The 12064-nt window shown below is 42.1% G+C and overlaps 1 protein-coding gene across 3 annotated transcripts in view; it reads left to right on the top strand.

Annotated features, from left to right (window-relative positions):
- The window catches only part of CPNE8 (copine 8), a 961735-nt gene that overhangs the window by 781640 nt on the left and 168031 nt on the right, over positions 1 to 12064 (top strand). For all 3 annotated transcript variants that reach the window (XM_085654090.1, XM_085654092.1, XM_085654091.1), the window contains 2 exons: positions 670 to 851; positions 9363 to 9490. In XM_085654090.1, the coding sequence (XP_085510216.1) occupies positions 670 to 851; positions 9363 to 9490 (310 nt within the window). The remainder of the gene's footprint in view (positions 1 to 669; positions 852 to 9362; positions 9491 to 12064) is intronic.

Below are 12064 nucleotides of genomic sequence, written 5' to 3'. Positions count from 1 at the left end.
CAAATACACTACCATAATCATACCTGCACTCTCCAATATGTTTTGGGTATTATAGCATATTTATATTTTCTATATTGGAATCTTTGTAAAAAAATATGGTATACAGATGAAGGTAATATAATCAGAGAACCAACATTGTTAGTATGTGTGTATTAATCAAGTTTACTGTATTAATCCCACAGATTACAATAAAACTGATATTTTACGGTCATCATTAATGTATAGTAGAAAAATGGTTCAAATGTATTAAACGTATATATGTAATAATTTTATAGTGTAAAATTGCTAAACACAGGAACCTAACACTTTATTGTCTAGAAATGTCCTTCATTTTATTATAGAACTATTTATTTTGATTGTAAAAAAGTATATAACAGCCTCTAAGGTGAATCTTGTTTTTGCCTAAGTAAAAATCGGTCGCAAGTAGAATTTTCGTATGTACAAAGGTTTAGGGCAGATACATAAAATGTGCATCAGGGTTTTAGATGTACGTCCACAGAGACGACAGTCAGACTTTCCTTTGAGAGCTTGATTCCATGTCCCCTCAAATTCATAAATAGGGAATCATTTTGGAATCATGCCTTACTCTTAACACATTCTGTACCCTTTATTTACACAATTAAGCATCAAAGTGCAATACGCAATTTATGTACGTTTGCATCCCAACAGGAAACCCTGCACAACCTACCTCCCTCCACTACATGAATCCATACCAGCTGAATGCATATGGCATGGCACTGAAGGCAGTAGGAGAAATTATTCAGGATTATGATACTGACAAAATGTTTCCAGCCTTAGGTTTCGGAGCTAAGCTTCCTCCGGATGGAAGAGTGTGTCATGAATTTGCATTGGTAAGTAAACCGCACCTTAGGTGATTGCTTCTTTAATACGCTTTCTGCCTAACATCTCTGCATTTCAAGATATCATTGTAAAATTTGTTCAATAAGCCTAACCATGCCCTTTTCTGCGCCCCTTCATTTATTACTCTTTTTATTTTATTATCAATCCTCTAAGTTTACAGTATAAATTATATCAATTTAAATGATTTGGAATAGCTGTGCTAAGTGGTTGTTTAAAAGATTTGGGTAATTGTTGCTTAATAAACCCATGCCCAGTTCTCCCTCTTTGTTCTACACTTGTATGAACTCATGGGATTGGCATTAGTACCAGCTACAATCCCTAGTCATGCAATTGCCACACAATTCTCTTTCTTTGTCCTCATGTGGACCCATAAATAAATACAGTGGTGCCAACTTTAAGCCATGGTTATGCCAGTGCCAGAGTAGTGCCTTACCAGAAGGAAAAGTTACTTGACCGACAGCCTGTGACACCACACAGATCCCGTAGTGTATAAATGGTTGATTACAGACACCTTAACTCCTCTGTCCCTTAAGGAAAACAATTCCGTACCTATTTGCCTATGGAAAAGGACCGCACATGCAGGCTTAAATAGGCAAGAGGCAGGGTTAAACTGGCTGGATTGGGCTAGAGCAGGACACGTGTCATCCTGATGATATAAAACACTACCAACATTCCACACAGGGATTATCACAGTTCAGCAAAGCAGTGTTTGGCATAGATTTAAGGTAATAGTATATCTTGAGCAGGTCAGCACAGGAACGGACGTCCTCTCTAGTACAAAGACAACAAGATACATATACCAAATGTAATGATAGACTTACTTTCTCTGATGAAATGAGCTCAGGTTCAAGCCACTATCTCAGTCCAGGGAGAGTAAGAGGCAAGTCACAGGGTCACAGACTCAGTTAAGTGCCAGGCGGTTGTCGGCAAGGTAGGAGAGTGGTCATTGTCAGAGGTCTAGTTTGAACACTATCTGGAATGGCTGTAATGCACATGTTTCAGAGTATTTTGTTGCTTACATGTCATTCTTAAACCTTTGATTACTTTCTGCTCTCCTCTGTTCAAAGCGAGATACTGTGTCTCATCAACACCTTTTGTGGAGTCCTACTCAGCAGTTTCTCATGCTGCTAGGTCTCCCCCCCCCCAGCTCATCAGATCATCTCCTTTAGAACTGCTGCTTTTGTCCTACAAATGGCATCATGTGACATCAGCCAGCCAAATCCAGACATCTTTCATGATAATTTTGAGGTGGGCTGTGGCTAACTTTCTTCTTCAACAAGTCAGGTTTTTTTAAATACTGCGACACTGTAGCGTTTGATCTTCGCTTTCATTCCTGGTGTAAGAGACCTCAGAGGTTTAGTCTCTGCATACCTATGCTTCTCTAGCATACACACTTCCAAATCAGTGAACCACTGCGTTAGATCTCCTTTCTGGTGAACCAAGCATTACGTCTCAGGTTATGTGCCTCTTTCCAGGACTCTTCATTGGCCCTACCAACTGTTGGTCTTCTCATACTGGCACATAGAGCAGGTGGTTACTCACCTCTGTTAACCTTTCACGTCTAAGGCCTCAACTTATCACCCTCCTGACTTTGTTGCCTAATTCTATGGTGGAGCGCAATCAGGATGGCTGTGGATGCCATCCTAATGTACTGTTGGGCATCAGTAGCACCATATTTGTAGCATGTGTTGGCCGTAAATACATATGCTTAGCATTAGTCTGCCATCTAGTGTTGGGTCGAGCGATCACAAGTTGTTTTTCTTCAAAAGAAGTAATGAAATTCACGAGGTATAGTGACTTCTCCTCTGGTGTTTATTGCACATGTTCTTTGGCTTCATTGTTAGATTGTTTTTTACTGCCATCAGGTTCGGACGTTGTTATAGCAGCTCCAGGACTGAAGCTTCAATCTCCACCAAGGCCTCATAGACTCTCGGTCTTTTCTCCAGACCGATTAATCTCTGATCCGGAAGACAGTAACTGGTGATATCGATCACTTCATGGCACCCACCCAGGCTCAGGCCTGCCGTTCTTCAACTTCTTCCTCTCCATTCTATAGGGCTACATCCATCAGGGATGGAAAACACGCCCTTCAGCTTTTGTCCTAATTGCCACTCAATATATTCTAGACAAGACCTACATAAAGTCTGCAACCTATGCTTGTCTCCGGAGCATGAAGAAACAACCTGTGAGACGTGTTTGATGTTCCAGTCAAAAAAGACACTTTGGAAACGAAGAGAGTGTCGTTGGGCCCACATAAACATGCACGGACTCACGGAAGATGCTCCGCATTCCTTCGGGGACCAGTCACTAGAACTCAGTCAAGAACCGGAAGACTCAGAGACCCAGATGGTGCCAACAGATGTACATATGCTGCTGGCTAGCAGTGGGGACAGCTCGGACTCCAAGCCCCACTCCATACTTGTGGAATGAGTACATTGGGGAAAGCCACCCAAAACCCTACCGAACCACCCACACTGACTTTTGGAACCCCATTGCCTTTGGGCTATGGAGGTTTCGATCAAAAGGCAAACAAATAAAAGTCCACTATGCCTGGAAAGCTGTCAACTAGCATTGAAAAATGTAAAGCATTAAAATTCGCCACCTACACCGAAGCAAGCCTTATCAGCACAACCGAAGTCAAAGAAGGACTCAGAGCCAAAAATACATACCTTGGATCCGAAAACAATCTCGGAATCAAAATATGATGCAGCCACAAAATCTTGAGGTCGAAACCTACACATAAGCTGTCAACACTAGAAACAAAAATACAGTAATAAGTAAAAGAGGCTCTTCGACGCCCTCCACATCCTTGGCATTGAAATCAACAAAAAGTACTACAGAGCCACCAAAAAAACAAATAGAGCCCATTCTTGAACGCTTGCAAGACAAGCTGGATAAAGGACAAAAGACTTTGTCAACCCTCATACTGGGAAGTTAGGAACAAAAAACACCACCACCTGCTTCCCCTCACACTTCATTAGAGGAAAAAGTATTTTCAAAAGGACATTGTTGAGCCTCAACAAACCCATCAACAAAAGAAAAAGAAACAGGAAAGAGGCACAATCCCTATTTCTTTTCCTCTTTTTTCTTCTCCTCCTCCTCCACCTCCTCCTCCTCCACCTCCTTCCTTCCTTCCTATTCCATCATCTCCTATTCCATTTTCACCTGTTGCATTTTCAAGAACAGAACAGGCACACTCGCCAGAAGACTTACCCTCTGAGCAACCATTGCATTCACCAAATCAATCACCTCAAAGTGACCATCAACATCAAGGGCATAATATCCATTACTTCATAGATCCACAGGGAGATCCCAATATGTCCCCTGATCCATGGGATATTTATGATGCTGATCCATTGGATGATACCGATCCAAGTATCTATCCATCCAAACCCTAGCTACCAGATGATACATTAGCTTATCATGACATCATCAGTATGGCAACTACATACCACAAATTTTCCACAGGAAGACGATTCCCTGGTAGAAACACAGGAAGACGATTTCCTGGTAGAGACACTTAATTGATCACAAAGGGCAATGCAAACACTACCTATGCTTAAAGGCAAATCTAGAGTAATCACCCTGCGTGTTGAGAAAAATTATAAACCATGTTCACTGAATCCTTAGTATATTAAGGGCCAGGTTACCCCAGACTCACTAGTAGTGCACACTGCCGGAAAAAGAGCACATTTCCAATGCACAGGGGATGCACTTCCTACAGATAGGGAGAGTAAAAAGTATGATACAGCAAGTAGACGAGTAGTAGCACAAGCAGCCAACCACATTTGTATCTTAAATTCTGTGGGACTACTCTCCTGAAAGAATCGGGCCACATGGGATGAAATGCAGGAACTACTGCAATACCTCCCTAACCAATACCAAGAACGTGCAACACAATTAGTGTAAGAGGGCAAAGCAATATCTAATGCCACTATACAATGTGCCTTAGACTCTGCAGACACCAGCACATACAAGGTTAATACTAGTATCCTCATTAGATGCTGTGCATGGCTCAGAGTAACTGGATTCAAGCCAGACATACAGAAGTATCTGCATAATTTATCTTTTGATGGACAAAATTTATTTGATCCACAAGTAGATAAAATGGCAGAAAAGCTAAAAAAATGCACAGAAACAGCTAAAGCAGTGGAGGCCCTACAAACATATGAACACTGTGGTTCCTTTCGTGTGGGTCAATACAGCGGTACAAAGAGAGGAAGTTCCTCCTGACTCAAACAATGGCAATAAACAGCAGGGTTTCTATCACTGCCAGTTTAATAGGGGATCTTTCTGTGAAACAAATTCTAGGGGCCATGCAACCACTACCAAAACTCCTACCCCTCTAAAACAGTGACAACCTCTACCTTCCCCACCACATATAACACCAGTGGGGGGAAGGTTACAAAAGTTTTATCAACAATGGCAAAACATCACCACAGACCAATGGGTGTTATCAATAATGAAAGATGGGCATTGTTCAGAACTCAAACACCACCCACAATTCCACTGAAACCACAAAAAATGCCAAAAGAACACCTTACACTTTTACAGGAAGAGGTCCTTTCTCTCCTTCAAAAAGGGGAATAGAAAAAGTACCAATACAACATCAAAGACACGGAGTGTACTCCCTTTATCTTCTAATTCCCAAAAAGGACAAAACATTAAAGTCTATTCTGGATCTCAGGCAACTAAACAGGTACTTCTCCTCGGAACACTTTCACATGTTCACTCTACAAGGAGTAATACCACTGTTGCAGCAAGGAGACTTCATGACAGCATTAGACCTCAAAGATGCATAATTCCATATCCCAATCATCCAGCACTCTGCTGTTACCCATGCTTTCAACTAAATGGACGGACAACACTATGAATTCAAAGTGCTACCATTCGGGGTCACAACAGCTCGAAGGGTTTTCACAAAATTTCTTACAGTACGGGCGGCTCATCTCAGAAGGGACAGAATTCATGTTTTCCCATAACTAGAAGACTTGCTTATCAAAATTCCAACCTACTATCAATGCCTTCAACACACTCAGCAAGTAATCAACTTTCTACACAAACTGAGGTTTACACTAAACATACAAAGGTCTCACTTGCAGCCCTCGCAAATTCATCCTTTCCCAGGTGCAACACACAAATTCAGTTACAGCCAAAGCATATCCCAGTCCAGAAAGAGTCACAAAGTTTATGCAAGCATTGCCTCTTTTTCAACCACAAGCTCACCTCACAGTTAAAATAGTGATGGGTCTCTTAAGCATGATGGATTTCTGTATAGCCATAGTACCACCTGCTCGTCTACTCTACAATCTCAATGGCCTCAAGCGGATGGGCATCTAAAAGATCGAATGTTGGTAGGGATAGCAACTTATCGCTCTCTGCAGTGGTGAAACAGCAACAACTTGTTGCAGGACAAGCCTTTCAAAACCCCAATTCCAAAAGTCACCATTACTACAGATGCATCCTTTCAGGGATGGGGGGCACATATTCAAGATCTCACCATTTGTGGAGCTACTAGCAATTCAACTAGCCCTCAAAGCCTTTCACAATCCCTCGTACCACAAAATAGTGCTAATACGAACAGAAAATATGACTGCAATACATTATATTCAAAAACAGGGTGGGACACTCCTCATAGCTATCTCTCCTCTCAGAGAGAATCTGGCACTGGGCAATCTACCTCATATACCACCTCCAAGAAGAATACCTACCTGGGGTGGACAACAACTTTGCCGATGTGCACAACAGAACACATCAACCGGTGCACGAGTGGGAGATCAATCATCCACTAGTAGACTCTTTCTTCAAGAGATGGTTGACACCATAATTAGACTTGTTTGCCACTCACCTCAACGCCAAATACCAAAAATTTGCAAACAGGTTCCCCCAACCGCTATCCAAGGGCAATGGCCCATGGATAAATCGGTCAGGAGTATTTGCTCACGCTTTTCCTCCTCTCCCACTCATTCCACATGTAGTTCAGAAGTTAGTGCAAACCTCTCTAACACTAATCATAATAGCCCCAATATGGGCACGGCAGCCATGGTTCACAAGATTATTGCAACTATCTCTAGTTGCACATGAGAAACTACCTCTTTGACCTCACCTACTAATTTAAGATCAAGGGAAAGTCATACACCCCAATCCCAAACAGCTCAATCTAGTGATCTGGCTCCTGAAAGCCTAGAATTCAGGCATTTAAAGTTACCACAAGAATGTATTGATAGTCTTAAACAAGCATGTAGGCCTACAACTAGCACATGCAGCTAGATGGAAATGGTTTGTACATTTCTGTATCTTCTCCATCTGCAGCAAACAGAGCTTGCTTACACATCCATTAGGCTACACTTAGCAGCATTCGCGACCTACATGCAAAACAGACAACATATGTCTGTATTCAAAGTACAAGTCATTAGAGCATTCATGGAAGGGCTAACAAGAGTTATAGCACCTTCCACACCAACAGCCCCAAAGCAATACTTAAATATTGTCCTTAGCAGGCTCATGGGACCACCATTTGAACCACCTCATTCATGTTAACTCCAATTCCTAACTTGAAAAGTTTAATTTCTAGTAACAATTACATCACTCAGAAGAATAAGTGAACTGCAAGCACTCTCTTTGCAAGACTCAGAAGAATAAGTGAACTGCAAGCACTCTCTTTGCAAGAACCATTCTTTAAAGCTTATGCAAACAAAGTAGTTCTAAGAACATAACTCAAAATGTCTACCCAAAGTGGTGTCAACTTTTCATACAAGTCAAACCATAGAGTTACCATTGTTCTTTCCTAACCCATACACAGTAGCTGAATGGGCCTTCATACATTGCATGTTAAAAGAGCCATCATGTTCTATATTGATAGAACAAAATCATGTAGAAAAACACAACAGCTCTTTGGTGCTTTTAGCAAACCACATCAAGACGCACCAATATCCAAAGTAGGGATTGCTAGACAGATTGCCAGATGCATTCAGACATGGTATCAAAAACCCAAAAGGGTGCTTACAGTACCACCACAGGCTCATTCCCCACCTAAACAAGGAGCCACTATGGATTTTCTAGGAAATATTACTATAGAAGATATTTGTAAAGCAGTTATTTGCAATAACCCACATACATTTATAAAAACACTATTGTGTTGATGTACTCACCAATCAGCAAATAAGAGTGGGTCAAGCTGTACTTAAAACATTATTCCAAACAAGTAATTCAACTAGTCTCCAGGCACAGCAATGGGGGCACTCCATTACATTTGATGCTAAGCATATGTATCTACAGCCAACACATGCTATGAATGGAATATGTTACTTACCCTGGATGCATCTATTCATAGCGTGTAGTGCTGTAGATTCATATGCACCCGCCCACTTCCCTGAAAGCTTTTCGTTGTATTACTTCAAACTATTTATAACATATTTTACACTGAAAAATGTATACGCATGTTCTTTTTCTGTTGTCACTTTATTGCTCCTTTCTTTCGAATGCTCACCCGATGAGCCAAAACAATCTAACAAAGGAGCCTTACAGCATGCGCATTACACACCAGAGGAGGAGTCACTATACCTCGTGAATATAAGACGTCTTCAAAGAAAAACAACTTGTAATCGTCCGAGCTCAACGCTAGGTGGCAGAAAAATGCGAAGCATATGAATCTACAGCACTATACGCTAGGAATAGATGCTTAAAAGGTAACTAACATATTCCTTATCTTTTGTGCTCCTCTGATAGAGAGTCCTCCCAGTACACAATGGTGAAAAAACCAAGAGTGCCTGTCCCAAGTGAAACATCTCACAATATTACGTAGGACACTGGGATCAGCTTTTAAAGATTTTATGGACATCTAAATGGAATTGTTATACGAGTTTCCTGAACAGAAACTCTGTCAATCACCACAAACAAAATAATTTGGTCCAACATGCAGCTACTGTGAAAAGAAAACACATCACTAGCGGATGTTACTTATATGTTGCAATTATCCAAACTATTATTTGTTTCACGGGGAGGTCACAGTCACTATATTGCCCTTTTAAATTATGGTGGAAATGAGCGATTTCATAGCTTGACAGCGTACAAATTTGAGGCCGTTTAAGAGCAGATTCAATTCTTTCTTATCTGATTTTGAAACTAAGGAAAGAAGTCGCTCTCTACAAAATTGTGAGACTCGAAATAGAACAGGTGGAAATATAGCGCATAATTTGTTTTGCACTGAGAGGACAGAGCGCGGTTTCCGTTCATGATGCCACGAAATTAGCAAAATAGAACACCAGAACTATATATACTCTTTAGTTGAACTGATACGACTTAGAACCCCACATTGTTCAAGTAAAATCATTGTCCTAATTTGAGTTCGTGGCAAGCGTTCTACTGTTTCATATTTCTTGTATTAGATTTATTTAAATACAAGTTCAATACAAATTGTTAATTTTGTGTTAGTGGCGATTGTACCTTTTTGCTCAAATATGAGTTTGTATTTAATCATTGCCCATCTTTTGATGTTGCAGAATGGAAATCCTCAAAATCCATATTGCCATGGAATTGATGGTGTGATGGAAGCTTATTATAAGAGCCTTAAAAATGTACAACTGTATGGTCCAACCAACTTTGCTCCTGTAATTAACCATGTTGCAAGGTATGTGTATTTATATCGCATGATCTACAGATTTAGCATAGGGCTTTTTGTATCTGAGTAGCGCAATAGTCACAATGTCCCGTATAAATATAGAACAGTGCAATCACATTCAAGAATTCAGGATTTAATGGGAATAAAACGGAAACAATATTTGAGTAACTTTGGTGTTTTCTGTTGCAGCGTGACTAACGTGTTTGTAGCTAAAACAGTGTGCTTTACTTTGCAAATAAATTGCAAGGAATGCATACATGAAATGTCTTGAATGGTGGTTCTTTAGTGATATTTCGGCCTGTATGCTATCATATTGACCCAGGAGAATCCTGCACTTACAATTGGCTTCTGTTTTTCCTGGTCATTTCCCATTTGTTACTATAAAAATTATTAGCCAATACAATTTCAGGAGGTTCACATCTCCAACAATAAAGAATTCGTTTTTTATGAAATGATTACATTTTAGAATCTTTTAAATCGTTTTCAGTGATTGTAATGTCAAGAAAATCTGCCTTAGTTATTTATTTATTTCAAAGTTTTATATAGTGCTGTTGTCTCCTTTTGCTTAGTTCAGAGTGCTGAAGGTGAGGGAAAAATTCATATTTTGTGAGGTTGTTAAAGTCTAGTAGCAAAGGGGGTTGTTTCTGTCAGGCATGTGATGCTGTTCCATTAACTGCTCTAAAATGCTCAAAGAATGCCAGTTTATCTTCTCTGTCTTTCTGAAAGACATGTTTCTGTGGAAAGTTTAGATTGACAGAAAAGGGAGTATGTATGGTGATGGTGGCGGCATAATGTATGCTTCTGTCTCACAAGGGATTTGTGTTATAGTATGGATAACAAAATAGGACCTTTGTGGCTTAGTGAGATGGTGGTGCTCTGGGTTGCTCAAGGTTGACAGGTTAAGTAATTTTTTAGTGTAGGGTGCCCAAACCTTGAATTTGCAATGTCCTAGATCAGCAACCTTGTAGGACTCACCTGGAGCCAAACTAGCCCATTTTTAAGACATGCGGGAAGGAATCAAAATGAGGATATATCCTCGATAGTGGGCTTCAAAGTTTGCCTTTGAAGAGAGGGGAGAATCTAGGTATTATTTTTGAAAAACTTTTGTATGTGCCAGTTGTGCTCAGTAACTGATTTTCAGAATGCCAACCAATCACAAAGGATGTTAGGAAAGTTTAAATCCAGAAAGTGACTAGTCTCCAGGCTCTGGATTGATAGCTCTAGTCGTCCGTTTTGATTTCACTTTGTGTTTTCCTTTGCTGTGCCCTATCTGGTTGAAAAACCTTTATTTTTGCACTATTTCCAACAGTTCATTGGTTGTTATTTATGATTTCTCTGTTTCTTCACTCCCACAATCATGGCGGACCTTCCCTGGACCATATTGCGCCCCGGCGACCCTATCCACCAGGGCCTGACCCTTTTTCATGTTTTTAATAAAAAACAATGAGGGGAACTGTGAAGGCCCCTCCCCAGCCCATTTCGGCCCCAGGGTCCCCATCCCCCAGGGCTCGGCCTTTATATATTTTTTTAAAGTGGAGGGGGCGTGCGGTCCCCCCCCCCTCAGGCCGATTTCGGACCTTGGGACCCCATAAACCTGGGCCAGACCTTTTCTTTTTTTATTTTTAAAGGGGGGGGCTGAGCGGCCACCCCTCGCAGTACCTTTTTGGCCTGGGGCCCGGCCTGCAGTGTAGATACCCAGGGCACCCACATTTTCCACGTTTCCCTGCCTCCTGTGGGAGCTGGCATTGCTTTTTACACACAGGAAGCTGCTGACATGCAGCTCCCTGTCGGTAAAAAGCAAAGTGTGATCCACTTTGAGCAAGCGAGTGCAAATGGCTCTCACTTGCTCAAAGTAGAGCACACTGTTTGCTATGGCCATACCGTAGCAAACTGAAATGTCCCCATTGGTGGACCCGGCCTTTGCGGGGTGGCGGCCCCCAGGGCCATTTAGGGCTCCTGTGCCCCCTCCTTTGTTCTAATTTGCCCCGGACTGGTGGTTGTCCCCGGGGCTTGGAGTCTGCAACAGACCCCCTTAGTTATTGCACATATGCCCTGGGGAGGTGTCGGTCCCTGGGGCTGCGGGGGCAAACATAGGGCCTTAACCTAAAGTATGTGCCCCGTGGAGGTGGCTTCCCCGGGTAGCGTATTCTTTAATAAAAAATGTATGCCCGGGGAGGAGGTGGTCCCTGGGGCAGGGGGCGCCGGGAGGCCCCCCCAGTTATTATTGAAATTAGCCCCGGGGAGGTGGCGGTCCCCGAGTCGGGGGTCCGCGAGGCTCCCCATTTTTATTGAAACTAGCCCGTGTAGGAGGTTGTCCCTGGGACAGGAAGGTCCACGAGGGCCCCCTCACATAATTGTAAATAGCCGTGGGATGTGGCGGTCCCCGGGCGGATCCAGTGGGCCCGCCCGAATTCATAATGAAAAGTGCTCCGGGGAGGTGGCGGTCCCAGGGCTTTGATAAGCACTAGGAGGGGGGTCTCATGCACCCCCTCCTAAATTTACCAAATGACTCCGGGACCTGGCCAACCTGGGGGTTATTTTTATTTATTAAAAAATGCTTTTTTACCTCCCGTGGGGTCCCTC

The sequence above is a fragment of the Triturus cristatus genome, chromosome 4_1, assembly GCF_964204655.1.
Source record: "Triturus cristatus chromosome 4_1, aTriCri1.1, whole genome shotgun sequence".
NCBI lineage: Eukaryota > Metazoa > Chordata > Amphibia > Caudata > Salamandridae > Triturus > Triturus cristatus.
Note: the sequence above shows the minus strand (reverse complement) of the source record. Positions and strands in the feature narration are given on the sequence as shown.